This window comes from Ictidomys tridecemlineatus, chromosome 8 (genome assembly GCF_052094955.1).
Source record: "Ictidomys tridecemlineatus isolate mIctTri1 chromosome 8, mIctTri1.hap1, whole genome shotgun sequence".
In the NCBI taxonomy this organism is placed as follows: Eukaryota; Metazoa; Chordata; class Mammalia; order Rodentia; family Sciuridae; genus Ictidomys; species Ictidomys tridecemlineatus.
In genome coordinates this window covers 7,741,966-7,758,234 of record NC_135484.1, presented here as the reverse complement: position 1 = coordinate 7,758,234, position 16,269 = coordinate 7,741,966, and the positions used below count along the sequence as shown (strand labels likewise).

Below are 16,269 nucleotides of genomic sequence, written 5' to 3'. Positions count from 1 at the left end.
GAAATTAGAGATGCAGACATTGATCTTGAGAATTATGTTGAAAAAAGAATTTTAGAAGTGGGTTTGGATATGACCTGAGTGTCCCCCAAGGGCCCATGTGCTGGAAGTGTTAAGAGGGTGGTTACAATCTGAGTTATGTCGAGAGGCAGGGCCTGGGGTGATCAGCATTAGACAAGGTCACTAAGGTGGAGCCCCTGTGCTGGAATCCTGGCAGCTGTTAAGAAGGGGGAGACCACACAGACACGCACACTCCCCTTGACCATGCCAGCAAGAAGGCCATCACCAGATGCAGCCCCTGAACCTTGCACCTCCAGAACCGTGAGCAAAGCCCTGGGTCCACCCCAGCTAGTCTCATATGTATGTGTCTGTTTTCTCTTGCTTACAGCAACACCACAACTGGGTAGGTTACAAAAAGAAGAGGTTTACTTTTGCTTAAGCAGCAAACTTCCCTGCTACCAACCAGTGGGTGCCAAGGATTTCTTTGCCCTTTTTTTTTTTTTGGTTGTTTAGTGTGTGTGTGTGTGTGTGTGTGTGTGTGTGTATGTGTTGCTGGGGTTGCTGGTGTGTGTGTATGTGCCTCTGGGTTTTAAGAGTAAAATTTCAACCAACTCTCATTTGGTATTCCTTTTTCACAGAAAAGCAGTGAACCTAAGGCCTCATGCATGCTTGGCAAGTGCAGTAACCCTCAGCTACATCTCCAGCCCTTTTTATTTTGAGACAGGGTCTAAGTTGAGATCTTCCTTCCTTAGCCTCCAGCTAGATTGCTGGGTTGACAGATGTGTGCCACTACCATGAACCCAGCTCTTTTTTTTGGTACCAGGAATTGAACCCAGGGGCACTTAACCACTGAGCCATATCCCCAGCTCTTTTTTATATTTTAATTAGAGAAAGGGTCTCACAGAGTTGGTTAGGGTCTTGCTGAGGCTGGCTTTGAACTCATGATACTCCTGCCTCAGCTTCCCGAGCCAGTGGGATTACAGGTGTGAACCACCATTCTCAGTGCCTCTGGGTTTTAAGAGTAAAATTTCAACCAACTCTCATTTGGTATTCCTTTTTCACAGAAAAGCAGTGAAAATGATAGAACATTAAAGGTTCATTAACATTTGTAACCCATATGCATTATGTAGACCTCTTTGAAGAATTGACAGATTCTTTTATTAACAATCAGAAAACTACACAACTGCAATAGGAAAATCAATGTTTCTTTAATGAATTAAATGAAAACTTTCCTGGACCTTACAAGGTGAAAACCCAGTACCCAGCAGGTAGTGGGTTTGGTGCATATCTCAGAGGACAGGACCTCAGCTTGCTGGGAGCAGCAACATAGGATTAAAAAGGAGGAACAGTAATTTATCATTTTCCTAACAGTTTCCCCAAAAAGTAATTCCCTTGAAATTAAAATAGAAAATAAAATATATCTATACCCAGTTTCAGATATGACTCACAACACATATCAATCTTCATTTTATATTTTTTTATTACTTTTTTAAAGGTGCTCAACACAAATTCAAATCTCATTTTAAGGCCATGAAATTGAGGGACATGATACAGCAATTTCTTAACATTAAAATTTAATTACTACGCAACAGTTTAAGCAACAAATTCAAAACAAAATATCTGTATCACTTGCTTGTTTCCCTCCAGCACAATTAAGACTGTGGCAGGCACTGCTGATCTGGTCACACAAATCCTTGCACGAACAATATTTGTTCTTTTCAAAAGAAAAATGGAAATTTTACTTGTTTTTCTTTTCTATTATGGAAAAGAGAGTTAAACAGTGTTAGCATCATCTTCTGCTGGCTATTCAAGTCGTGAGTACATAGATCCTCTTGGTCTCCTAACCTCCATCCAGCATGGAGAAGCACAAACATCATTCTCATCAACAGGAAAGCCAGAGAAAAATAGAGCCCCATAGAAATTTCAACATTGAATTGTTTTAAAATCTGGAAGCTTAAGAGTCAAAGCTTTATGTGTCAGTAGATTCTGCAAATCTTTGTAGCTCAAGTTAAACCCTGATGTAGCAGATGTGCATTCCAAAGCCCATCTCTCAGAAAGTCCCACTTTCCTCTAAGGTCTATTAGAGGCCGGCGGTAACCACATGCCCCCCATTTGCACTCTATGAGAGCCATGTCCCTGTGATATAAAGGACAGCAATCAATCTCTAGAGTGTGTCAATCCACGCACGCACACACATACACCCTTATCAATAGTCAACACTGTTGACATTCAGAAAGCTAAATACTTTTCTAACTGAACTATGAAGAAAAAGTATCTTGAATTTAAGGTTTTTTTTTTTTTCAAACTTCAGTCTTCAATATTGAAATTGCTAAGTTACTCCATTTTTCCATGAAAAGAAATAAAAAAATTAAGTTGGAGGGAAAATGCTTAAAAATGACCTTGGGAAAACATTACTAAATAGGTTAAGAAAAAAACCTACATATAAAGAAAACATCCCAACAGGAGATTGGGATACTCACAAGAGCAAAACGGATAATAAATAACAGAAGAAATGAAATATTCAGTAATAAAACTATGAAATAAATTAAGAAATGCCCAATTGATAAAAGCCATATAGCCATCAAAGATAATGAGGAAGATGATGAAAGATGGGGACCTGTGACATGGCCACGCAGATACCAGCAGAACGTCTGCCTGCCGTGTGAACAGCAGGTACACGGTGCTCCTGCGCAGAACTACCTGGAACATGAGCTGAAATGCTGTGTCACTGATCATGGGGAGTTTTCCCTTTGTTGAAAAATGATATAAAGGTTTTGGAGTGGCTATACATTCTTTAGAAGAAAACAGAAATATAAAGCACGTCTTTGGAAAGAAATCATCTGAGGGGACACAGTGCTGATGCCAGGCAGAAGTCCATTTGCCTGACTAGGGAAGGTGGCTTGTGGCCAGCACAGCTCTCAGGAGGGGGAGGCCCTTCAACAGGACAGAGAGATGGGGAGTCCCCCAGAATGCCCATGGCCTCACCCTGAGGTCCCCACTTTCGGCAGTGCCAACCAGGCCCCGATGAGCCCACCTACAGCACTTTTACAAAGCCTTTCCCACAAGCCCCCAAATACAGGATAGAATATTTTTTATTGTTCTTTAATGACAATTATAAACCACTAGTAAGTTTAGCTCTCTGACAAAATGTTAAGATTAAATTATACAGAGCAGTAATAATTCTCAAACAGTTGCCTAATAACAAAATTTTAAAATAGGAAATCATTCATAGCACTAAATTATTGTTATCAAATATGCGAACATCAATGAATCACCATATGTCATCATATATCATCAACATCAATAAATGCTGTAATCAAGTGCCTTGTTAGTATACTGCAGTACTCTACTACAAAAATAGTCATAAGGAGTTTAACATACTCAATATAATGATGTTGTTTTACTTTTTGCACGCCATGTACCTTTCAGTTACATTCTCCCAGTTGATTACATTCCAAATAGCTTTTAGATAATCGGGTCTGACATTTTTATACTGAAGGTAATAAGCATGCTCCCATACATCAATCCCCAGCAGTGGGATAAGACCTACCAGAAAGAAGAGAAAAAAGAAAAAATCTTTAAATTTCAATCTAAAACATTATAGCTTCTCAATTTAAATTTTATTATTCTATGCACACAAAAATACCATTTACAACAATTTCACCTATTTGTTTATTTTCTTTCTTTCTTTCTTTTGGGGGGAGGGGGGTACCAGAGATTGAACTTGGGGGAACTCAACCACTGAGCCATGTCTCCAGCCCTTTTTTAAATTTTATTTAGAGACAGGGTCTCACTGAGTTGCTTAGTGCCTCATTGTTGCTGAGGCGGGCTTTGAACTCACGATCCTCCTGCCTCAGCCTCCTGAGCTGCTGGGATTACAGGCATGCAACCCTGTGCCTGGCGGTTTCTTATTTTTTGTGTAAGAATATTCCTATAAATAAAAGATTTTAAACTTTACTTCAGAAGAAAATGTGATAAATTGAAAAAAATTATTGAATTAGAATTGAATCCCAGCTACTTGGGAGGCTGAGGCAGAAAAATCTCAAGTTTGAACCCAGCCTGGGCAACTTAGCAAGACCCTGTCTCAAAGTGAAAACTGCTGGGGACATAGCCTAGAAGTAGCACAGTCCCGAGTTCAATCTCAATTTAAAAAAAAAAAAAAAAAAGACTTGGGAAAATCAAGTAACTACCGTACTTTAATAGCTGTTTTTAAAATACCAACAGATTCGTAGAAGAACCAACCAGTCCCCAGCCTTCCTCACAGTGGTCTCAGATGCCACAGTAAGGATGTGCTATGTCTCGGGGCGGGGATATGGTTGAGGCTTTGTTGTCTCTTCCAAAAGGCATGAAAACTTGGGTGCTTATGAGAAACCTGCTCTGCTCCCCAAAGCTAACTGTAGTCTTAGGGAGTAAACACCAGTTATGAGGCACTAATAAAAGAGCAAGTTTACAAGGAAAAGGACTGAAGAAGATAACATACTATTTTCAGAAATCAAATAAGGTAAATGAAGAACTCAGTTCTATCCATAAAAAAAGACAGGCACATCCATGTTTGTAGCACAGTCCACAACAGACAAACTAGGAACCAGCCTAAGTGTCCATCAATGGATAAATAAAATGTATATACAAAAAATGGGGACTGGGGTTGTGGCTCAGCAGAAGTGCTCGCCTAGTATGTGTGAGGCCCTGGATTTGATCCTCAGCACCACATATAAATAAATAAAATAAAGGTATTCCCCAAAGATTCCACACAAAAAAAAATTAAAAATAAAGGTATTGTGTCCACCTACAACTAAAAATAAACATAAATAAATGGAGTTTTATTCAGTCATAAAAAAAATTATCATTTACAGGAAAATAGATGACACTTGAGAAACTTATATTAAACGAAATAAGCCAAACTCAGAAGGGTCAAGGGTCATATGTTTTCTCTCAGATCTAAACGCTAGAGAGGAAAAGAAAGATGGGGGGATCTCACAACAATTGAAGAGAGATCAACAGAGGAAGAGATCCAAGAAGGGAGGAGGAAAGGGAAAATACTGGGGAATATATTGGCCAAATTATATTATTATACTATGTGCATGTATGAATATGTTAACAAATCCCACCATTAGATACAACCATAGGCACCAAATTAAAAAGGAAAAAAACTCTCAAACTCTTCTACCAAAATAATTCTCAACAGTATGTCTTGACCAGTTGTGAGATGTGTTGCTATCAATTTATCATTAAAAAAGCAGCAAAAAAATGTCATGATTTTTCCCAATATGTAAAAAGTCGTGCCTTATCATCCGATGGGCTTTCTCCAAGCAGGAGAGAAAGAAGCACTGTGCTCAGATCCACAGAAACCAATCTTCCCAACAGGCACCTTGAGCTGCACCTGACTCTGCAACCTTCAGGCTCACAACTCTTTGACTCTTTTGGGACTTTTCCAAAAGAACTGTTTAGATTCCAGCAAAATCTGAGCGTGTCAGGGAAGTGAGTCGGGTGAGTGCAAGGGGGGAGGTGGCAGAGAACTACCGCTGCTTAATGTTAAGAAATCAGGTAAAATTAATTCCATCCCAGCTTAGAGCCCCAGCTGACTGCCTATGACTTCTGACTCTATCCTATCCTCTCCAGTGACATGTTATTTGGGGTTACCAATTCAATGAGACCCAACAGAAAAAATGGATTTGCTGAGTCCAGCCCAGAGTTTCCAAGTCAAATACTTACACATACCAAGACGAGCAGATAGGTAGAGTGTGGAAACTCGAGTTCTCGCCCCAGCCTAACCAAAAGTTCTGGCAAAGGGGAGAGCACTGGAAAAGATGTGGGCCTCGCTCCACTTGAGCTTCCCTCTTGTCATCTAGTTACAGTTTTTTATTTTAGTGCATATAAGTAATTAAACTAATACTGATTCTCTGTAGAACAAAGTAGGATCTAGATTAAAATGATTGTTAGTGTATCTACAAAAATTATATGTGATATTTTACAAAATAGCAAACTCTTGGAGCATTTTTTACCTACTCAAGACTCTGGGTATAAGGTTTGTTTAAACTATTATATATTCATGGTAAGTTTAAACACTGTTAGTTTTCCTTATTCCTAGTTACATGCCTACATAAACCACATCTCCCAAAGGAAATAAGTAGCAGTTTTTAAATCTAACCTGTTGTTCCTTGCAATGGATCCTGATTAGCACAGGCAGCAATCTGCAAGCGTCCCTGCTCCTTATTGAAACCGAGCCAACCCCAACCTGAGCCCTGGACACCAGCAGAGACAGTTGTCAGCTTCTCCTTAAACTTGTCAAAAGAACCAAAGTCACGTTTGATAGCTTCCAGCAACTCTCCTATAAAAAAAGATCCAAAACACAAACAGATTTCAACAATTATAATAAAATATTATGTATATTAAAATATTCTTGTCACATGGCCCAAGAAGATAAACATAATCCAGCACACACCACACCAGCTTTCCTCCTGCTGACAACAGGATGTAGTTTCACACTTATGATCCACATGGTTCTTAGTGAAGCTAGTCTAATACCATTAGGGATTTCTTTATTCACTGAGCTATTTCTTTCTTTTTTTTTTTTTTTTTTTTTAAAGAGAGAGAGAGAGAGAGAGAAAATTTTTTTTAATATTTATTTTTTAGTTTTCGGTGGACACAACATCTTTATTTTATTTTTTTATGTGGTGCTGAGGATTGAACCCAGTTCCCCACGCATGACAGGCGAGCGTGTTACCACTTGAGCCACATCCCCAGCCCCTCACTGTGCTATTTCTACCAGTGAATAAATTCATTTTCCATTGCTTCTTTTAAAACTTTCCCCCTCAATAGAAAATTTTACTTTGACTTCTAGCCTACTTACTCTATGTCCCCATTGGGGAATAAAAAGTTATGGCTGGCCAGGCACAGTGGCACACACCTGTAATCCCAGCAGCTCGGCCGGCTGAAGCAGGAGGATCGAGGATCGCAGGTTCAAAGCCAGCCTCAGCAAAAACGAGGTGCTAAGCAACCCAGTGAGACCCTGTCTCTAAATAAAATACAAAATAGGGCTGGAGTGTAGCTCAGGGGCTGACTGCCCCCAAGATCAATCCTTAGTACCAAAATTTAAAAAAAAAAAAAAAAAAAGTTATGGCTGTTATTCAGTTCTCCAAGGCATCCTAGATCTTTCCTCCTGCTTCAGCCTCCTGAGTCACTGGGATTAAAGGCATGCACCACTGTGCCAGGCTTGATCTTCTTATCGTGATTGTTTTAAACAGGGTGATTTTTCCCTTCTATTACCGAATTAAAGGTATACTTTAAGAGCTATAACTGGGCTGGGATGTAGCTCAGTAGTACAGCACTTACTTAGCATGCATGAGGTTCTATCCACTATACTGCAAAAAATGGAAAAGAGAGCCATAAACTTTTTATTCTGTAGCACTGTAGAATCAATTCTACATTGAGCATATCAACTAAATCAACTGGGTCATATCTCATTTTTCATAGACTACTGGCTTAAAAGTAATCATCTTTTATAAGTGTAAATGGAATCAAAGGGTACAGATAATACAAAATGTCAAAGAATGCCAAAACCATTGGTTGAATATAGGTATATCTGATATTCTGGTAGCTGACAAACCTCAAAGGCATTAAGTCTCAATTCTAAGGCCTCATTCAGAAGAAATAAATTATCCACTTTCCCAGACTTATTCCCCCATTTAATATCACCCCAAAGGAAACTTTGCAGGCATAAGATAAGCTGCCTTGGATAACACTGATTAAAAACAAACAGTAAGGGCTGGGGCTCAGTGGTAGAGCGCTTGACTAGCACATGTGAGGCACTGGTTTTGATCCTCAGCACTACATAAAAAAAGAATAATAATAAATAAAATAAAGTTGTTGTGTCTATCTACAACTAAAATATATATATATTTAAAAAAAAAAAAAAACCAATAAAATCACAGAAACTTAGGGTATGTGTAAGGAGTCCAGACTTATGGGCTCCAACAGAGACAGCTGTCAGCTTCTCCTTAAACTCTAAAAGGAACCAAAGTCACATTTGATGGCTTCCAGAAACTCTTGTACTGAAAAAACAAGAGACCTGTACTTATGCTTCATACCTTCGGCTGGGAGTAGTGGGGGGGTGGAATAATGAGTCAGACAGCCACACTGACAAAGCAGTGAACCAGACACTGCTCTGTGTGCCCCTCGTTACCTGCAGCAGTTTGTTTTGTTTTTAATTTTTGCAGTGCTGGGCACGAACCCAGGGTCTCACACATGCTAGGCAAGTGTTCTACCACTGAGCTACTACTTCAGCCCTATTTGTAATTTTTTAAAAACACCTGGAAAACCTAATTTTTTGTGACAAGTGACCTCATAACAGGAACATTAATGACATAGACACCTTTCTAAGCACTTTACATTTAGTTTTGAAAACAGCCCCATTATTCCCTCTGTCTCACACAGTATCCTACCCTGGACATCCCAGGCTAGTAAGTGGAAAGTTAATCCTTTCCAAAAACTGTTTCTCAGTCTTTCTCTAATATTTAAACCAAGAAAGGGCAGTGTAGTGAAATCGTGTGTGTGTAAAAACTGAGGACGTAACTACCAGAATGTATTCTCCTTTCCTAGTCTTTCCCTTTGAAAGTTACAACTCTGCTATGCCCCTTGCTATGAAAGATATGCCAGTATGGTACTTTAGGGAGAATTATGGTAACAAGAAAATCAACAATGCACTGGGGATATAGCTCAGGAGTAGGGTATACTCTTGGCATGCATGAGATCCTGGCTTCAATCCCCAGCACCAAAGGGGAAAAAAAAAAATCAGCAATCTTTACTACTGTGCAAATATATAGATAAGGTGAACCAATATATACCAACCTTTGGGTTCTCCACCACCATTAGGACTCAAATTTGTCCAGAAAATGGTGTGATTGATATGACCTCCGCCATTGAACTTCAGTGCAGGTTGAAGGGCTACCTGAGCGGTAACATCTCCTGAAATGTAAAAAAGCAAACACATTTTTAAAACATTTTTATTCTTTAATCACTCTAACACTGTTTTTTTTTTCCTTTGTGAGTTAGCAGATAATTGTACCAGCCTGTTTGTTCTAAAATTCAGCAATTTCAGATTCTATCAAAAATCGGACACTCCCCAAATTATACACCCAGTGGATTTTCAGTTCAATTAATCACATGCAGAACTGCTGAGCACAGCAGAGAAGGTAAAGCTAGGAGAAAATTCACTCCTGACCACCAAAGGCTGAGGGTTCTCTTGGATAAAAAAAGACTTCGGCAAATAAAACACTAAAGAGAGCAAAGAAAGTACAGTAAACGAGCTAAAATGCACGGCTCAGTGTACCTACAACAGGGAAACTTTCAGCTCTCATTTCAAGACAGACAAATACTGGGAAACGTTTTAAATTGACATTATCAAAAAACTCAACTTATTCACACTGAACTCCTGATTTGCAACTCCAAACTTACTCCTATGGCAGACACCATCTCAGTGAACGCCAGCTGTCCCACAGGACATTGATATCACCTTTAATTCTTCTCCTTTCACACCTTACACCCAATCCACTAGGATACCCATCAGCAAAGCCAGCTCTCCTTTAAGGACACAATGGTACACGCCTATAATGGCAGCAACTCTGGAAGCCACAGCAGAATTGCAAGTTCAAGGCCGGCCTCTATGACCTAAAAAGACCCTGTCTCAAAAATTAAAAAATAAAAATAGCTGGGAGGAAGCTGGATTCAATCCCCAGTACCCCTCTCAAAAAAGACATCCAGAATCCAATCCCTTCTCCCCAACTTTGTTGCTACCTGTTGGTGCACAGCACTAGCATCTCCCACCTACTTTGGAGCCACAGTCCTGTTTCCAAAAGATGTCCCTTCTCACTAGGAGCCCGCCCCAAGTCTTACACCTAGCTGTAAGGAGGCATGTCACCTGTCACCTGACCCTTTGCCAGCCACACTGGCCGGGGAGCCTTCCAAGACAAGCTCAGCATGCCCTCTCCCTGCCAAGGATGACCACTGCTGCCTCTGCTGGAACCACTTCCCAGCTGAGGGCTTAGGCTTCATCCTCTGCCTCTTCTCATTCTCCAAACAGCACTCACCAGACTTTGGCCAGGATATACCAGTTGCCAGTTCCCATCACCCCTCCAGACTCTGCATCCCATCTCTCCTAGAAGGCGGTATAACTCCTGGCACACTGCTTCATCTGTCTCCTGGCGGAGGAGGTAGTTTGGTTTTGTTTTGTGTTTGTTTTTTGTACTGGGGATTGAACCCAGGGGTGTTCTACCACTGAACTATATCTTCGGCCATTTTCATGCCTCAAACTTGTGATCCTCCTGCCCCAGTCTCCCAAGTCACTGGCACAGTGGCTTTTGTGTATGACTTCGGTTCTCAATTCCTAACACACTACCCACTGCCACCTACACAGCAGGCACTCAATAAATATTTGTTGATTCACTAGATGATTAAATACATTGAATACGTAATGAAAATAAATAATTAAAAAAAGGAAAAATGGCAAGAAAAAAATACATTGAATACAATTTTTTCTTTTTTTTTTTTTGTTATAGCTGGTGCACAGCACTAATATACCTTTGTTTTATTTATATTTATGTGGTGCTGAGGATCGAACCCAGTGCCTCACACATGCTAGGCAAGTGTTCTACCACTGAGCTACAACCCTAGTCCTTGAGTACAATTTCTGAGGGGAAAAAAAAAACTTTCTCCAATCTATAGTTTAACAAAAAAGAATGTCATATTTGGACAATCTGAATATATTCTCAAAACACTAGATAAAATAAACTGAAACCAAAAAGGTTTTTCTCCAGCTTGCTAAACAAGTAGGTGAAATAAGTTTTTTTCTGCTTCTTCCAGAAACTACAGATTAACTGAAGTATTGAGAAAACAGAAATCCCCTGTACAAAATGTACCAAGTTCTTTCTATTCAAATTACCAAGAAAAGCAAAGTGAAAGCAAACCACTGGAGCTCTGCTCTCCAGGAGCTGGAAGTGTAGAAAAAGTTCTCAAGCCCTGATCTGAACGTCTCGGTGCAGGTAAGGTGGGGCATGCCTGGCATTTCAGCGACTTCAGAGGCTGAGGCAGGAGGATCACAAATTGAAGGCCAGCCTGGGCAACTTAGCAAGATTCTGTCTCAAAATAAAACATAAAAAAAAAAAAAAAAAAAAGTGCTGGAGAGTTTAACCCACTGTACTGAAGGCTGGAAATAAAAAAAGAACCAGTTAAGAAATTCTATCTTCTGAAACAATGCCAAATCTCCAATTGTTAGCAATTCAGAAGGAGAGGATTAAGTGATATCTCACCTACTTGTTTAGCAAGCTGGAGTTGTGGCTCAGCGGTAGAGTGCTCGCTTAGCACATGAGAGGCCCTGGGTTCGATCTTCAATACCACACAAAAATAAGTAAATAAAGATATTGTATCCAACTATAACTAAAAAATAAATATTCAAATAAAATAATTTTTTTAAAAAATGTATAAAAATACATTTATAAATCAGTGTTTCCCTTGTTAATTTTCCTTGGAGTCACCCTAAAAATGTAAATACAGGTTTTATGCTTTTTTGTTGTTGCGGTTCTAGGGATCAAACCCAGGGGTGCTTAAACAGTAAGTCCTTGAGGTTCTCACTAAATTACTGAGGCTAGCCTCAGATTTTTTTATCCTCCTGCCTCAGCCTCCAGTCTCTGGGATTATAGGCATAGGCCAGCATGCCCATCTTGTTTTTCCTAAATGAAAAAGAAACATGTTTACTAAGAGATAATTTAATAAACTCAACATTTTAAGCTGGGCAAGTAATGCACATATGTAACCCTGGCTACTTGGAGGCTGAAGCTGAAGCACTGTAAATTCAAGGCTAGCCTGGGCAATTTAACAAGACCATGTCTCAAAACAGAATAAATAGAATAAAAAGGGCTAAACGCAGTGGTACGGGCCTATAATCCCAGCAGCTCCGGAGGCTGAGGCAGGAGGATAAAGAATTCAAAGCCAGCCTCAGCAAAAGCCAGGCACTAAGCAACTCAGTGAGACCCTGTCTCTAAATAAAATACAAAAAAGGGTTTGGAATGTGACCCAGTGGTACAGTGCCCGAGTTCAATCCTTAGTACCAAAAAAAGGGGGGGGGGGGGCTGGAGAAGTAGCTCAGTGCTTCCCCGATATATGCCAACCCTGGGTTCAATAACCTTAATCCTCAATATCTCAAAAAAATAAAAAATAATAATCTCAACATCTTAAAGTTTACTTAGCCAATTTAAAGCTCTTAAGACTTTTCTGAAGTTTAACTTTTTTTTGTTTCAGATCAGGGTTTTCCCCTGAAATGCAATAAAAAAAGGCAAGAACTTTTGGTTGAAAAGACAGTTATGATGAGATTATTAAGTTATTTTATTTATACTCTTATCACAATATTGGAGATATGAAAATTTACTTAATAATTTCAAAAATATAATTTCTATGTAAAAGAAACTCTGCAATATAATACTGCAATACAACAACTTTTTTTTTCAGTGATATCATTAAGGAAGCAAAGCTTTGATTCCACAAGAAAGGGATTAAAACTAAGATGCCTTTAAAATATTGGAAAGATGGTTTCCCAGGTGTCAGATGCTGCCTTGCTGGAAATACTTTCACAACGGGGAGCTTCCCAGCTTCCCCATTACCACATCACAGTTTGTTATTTCCTAAATCACAGCCTTTTCCCGTATTCAAATCATCTAACTGTTGCAAGCAAATCTTCCAGAATGTGGTAACTTCCTGCTCTTTAGGTGTAGCCTTTTATTTACCTCAAACACAATTTGGCTGAAATACTACTTCTGTCCACTAGATGTCCCTCGTCAACCAAACATCACTCTGAAAATTACTTAACAAATTTCATAGGCCTGAAATGCAACAAAAACACTTTTTTGAAAAAAAAGGAAATTTTCTTTACTGTGTAGTTTATCAAGCAATATAGTCTGAAAACAACTATCAATTATTTTTCCATTGTGCAAACTAATGGAACAAAACAAAATATTATTTACAGAGATATTAAAACAATATTCCCATATACACCTTCAGAGCCATAAACACAAAAATCATATACTACTGATTTTATCAACTCAGCACTTAAAAAGAAAAGAAAAAACAACCAGGTGCCTATAACTCCAATGATTTAGGAGGCTGAGACAGGAGGATTACAAGTTCAAAGCCAGCCTCAGCAACTTAATGAAGCCTAGGAGGCTGAGACAGGAGGATTACAAGTTCAAAGCCAGCCTCAGCAACTTAATGAAGCCCTAAACAACTTAGTAAGACCTTGTCTCAAAGTGAAAAATTAAAAGAGCTGGGGATGTGGCTTAGTGGTTAAGCATCCCTGGGTTCAATTCCTGGTACCAAAATAAAAGTTAACTCCATATTATATTTTAATCCAATTTACAAATATTGTTTCCCACGGAATGACTATTTTTTTTGTGAATTTTAACCCCTAAATTAAATACAGAAACCAAGTCCACAGAGGCCTGACCTGTCTCACAACCAGGTTAAGTGCTTTTTTGGTACTGAACATCATAATGCTGACTCCTGCCTCTTCTCTCCCTCATAAAGTAAATCAAGTTTCACGGTGCAGGGCAGCTCAGGATACAAGGAATCTCCCAGTCGTAGACTGGACTCTCAGGAAGTTCCAGGAAGATGTCAAGGACCACTGTTCCTATCACCTAGCAGTCTCCTTCCTTCTCCCACTATCAGAGGGACCACACCTGGCACTGCTTGCTTAACGCTACAATACACTTGAAAGAGGAGGCAGAGAGGCTGTCCTCCTCCACTTGAGGCCCAGACACAGAGAGGAAGTGGGGACAGCAAAGCCCCAGGCCACCTTTCAGGACTGACCCCAACATTCAAGAGCACTTGCATCTGGGCCACAAGTGTATGAGTGCCCTCAGACCTCCTGCTAATGATTGGCAAACCTACCTGAGAGTCCAAACATTTCCAAGAGCACATTACATAACGAGTGCAAATTTTAAATGCTTATATCCAAACAGGGGCTAGAGCTTCCTTTACAACTCACCAATATGGGTAACAGAAAAGGGCTTAACACAGTCAAACTCACAACTTCCTTCGTGGCTTCTGTTTTCTGGGACGGTAAGAAAACAAACCAGTCAAGACACAAGACACTCTTCTACGATGGGGAGGATCATGGTTTGGGGGCGGCCCTCGTGCGGGGCGAACTCGGGGGTCTCCGTGCGCAGACGGCGCGGGGCTGCGGCGCCGGCACCCACCCTTGGCCAGCGCCTCGCGGTACTTGTCCTCCGTGACGTTCAGGTTGTTCACGTAGGCCGCGTGGTGCTTGCTGTGGTGCAGCTCCATGATCTGGGCGTTGATGTGCGGCTCCAGGGCGCCGTAGTCGTAGGGCAGGTCGGGGAGGCTGTGCTTCTGCCGGCAGCCCAGAGCCCCCAGGGCCGGGGCCAGCCTCGCGCCCGCGCTGGAAGACAGAGGGCACCCGGGTCACGTGCGGCCCGCCCCGCGCCCGCCTCCCGACGCGCGCACCGGACACCTGCCGCCCCCGGCGGAGCGCCCCGGGCCCCGGCGCCCGCATCTCACCTGCACGCTGCCCGGGACAACATAGCGCTCTCCGCCGTCGGCCGCCGCCTCAGAGCCTCTCAGACGCAACGCCGAACCACACCAGCGAGCGTGTGCCCGCGGTGTCCCGGGCAGCGCATAAGGACCTTCGCCGCCTGGGCCCCGCCCCCTCCGGCCGCGTCCACCACAGGAGGAACGCGGGGGGAACCCAGGGCGGCCGGAGAACCGTCATCCCGCGCAGGCCTCACACCCTGCGTCCAGGAGGCTGGAAGAGGGAGCGGTAAGCTTTTTCGCAGTCGTGACCACCCTGCTGCCTATCTGCCTGGGCTCTGTGACGTGTAGCGAGAGGAAGGCGCACGTTTCCCCCCCCATGTAGAGTTGGTATGGCCCACAGGCCTGCCCTCGTCTCCGCCCCTCCGAAGGCGGGGCCTGCGAGGCCCGCTGCAGCCCTCCCCCTCTAGGCCGCGGTGGTACTGCTGTTGCCGCACGGGGTCTGGAAGCCGCCCGGGGAAGGTTTGGGGACTTTTTCTCTCCCTAAGAGCCCCAGGGACCGTCCCTTGGAAGGCAGCCAGCGTGTTAGTGGAGGGTGAAGGGACAGTGCCCTCATGTTTCGTCTTCTTGCCAGGTGCCCTTAGTGACCTTGCTTTGCCAGTAAACTGGCCTTGAGGCCTTCACCAGGCCAGAAGCCAGGCCAGCCCCATCCCGCTGGCTGTCTGACAGTAGTGCTGCTATGGACGTCTACCATGGACTGCACTGCAAGATTTACATGCATTTATCTCTGTAAATGTATGTGTTGTCGACTCCAGGCGACAATGAAAGATTGTCGTTGAGATTAAGCAGCTTGCAGTGGTCCCACGGTTTAATAAGGTAAGAGTTCGGGATTAGAGGCAACAAGGTGGAGAATGCCACTAATCCCAGGGCCTCTGGAGGTTGAAGCAGGTGGATCACAAATCGCCCAGCCTGAGAAATCTAGTGAGACTCTGTCTCAAAATACAAAACAAAAAGGACTGGGGATGTAGCTTAGTGGTAGAGCATCCCTGGGTTCAATCCCCACTACAAAAAAAAAAAAAAAAAAAAAATGTTGGAATTAGAACCCAAAACACAGAAGATTATACTTCATGACTACTAAGCCCAGTCAGTCAAGCTGTATGTATTTGTTCAGAGTGACTTCTATGAACCAATTGCCCAGGAGAATATAAAAGATGGACAACAGGGAAATCTTTCCTATGCTGCTTTATAGTCCAATAAGCTGTATCAAACGTTTTCTCAACAATTTAAAAATATCCTCAGTTGTGTTAATTAGGAAAACACTAAGCTGTCTTTGATATGATTTGGGTCTTTACTGAATAGAATAATATCAAAAGAAGCAAAGCTAGGAGTGGTGATGCTGGCTATAGTCCCAGCTACACAGAAGCTGAGGTGGGAGGATCACTTGAGTCCACAAGTTGGAGACCAGCCTAGGCAACACAGCCAGACCCCTCTCAAAAAAAAAAGGTGGGTGGGGAGCAGAGTTTCTGTTGTTTTCTTCCACACCCTTTGCAGCCTAAGGATGACTAGGTTTCCCATCAGGCAAAGAGGAACTTCCAGGAAGGGCTGAGGTTGTTTACAGATGGCAGGAAAATGAAACTCAGGGCATATGTTGGGGTGAAGGAGGAAATTCAGGTTGGGCCCTCATTATGGATTTTCTCTAAAACCAAAAAGAACATGGATTTGATAAGATTGGTAAAAGGA

At 41.8% G+C, this 16,269-nt stretch overlaps 1 protein-coding gene across 1 annotated transcript; it reads right to left on the bottom strand.

The window, feature by feature from the left end:
- Positions 1-1,459: 1,459 nt before the first annotated feature.
- Sod2 (superoxide dismutase 2) lies at positions 1,460-14,720 on the bottom strand. Its single transcript, XM_005321415.5, has 5 exons — positions 14,560-14,720; positions 14,238-14,440; positions 8,845-8,961; positions 6,146-6,325; positions 1,460-3,543 (listed from the first exon to the last, which is right to left on the bottom strand). Exons 1-5 carry the CDS (start codon positions 14,580-14,582, stop codon positions 3,398-3,400), a joined length of 669 nt encoding a protein of 222 aa, XP_005321472.1. The 5' UTR covers positions 14,583-14,720; the 3' UTR covers positions 1,460-3,397.
- Positions 14,721-16,269: the final 1,549 nt, after the last annotated feature.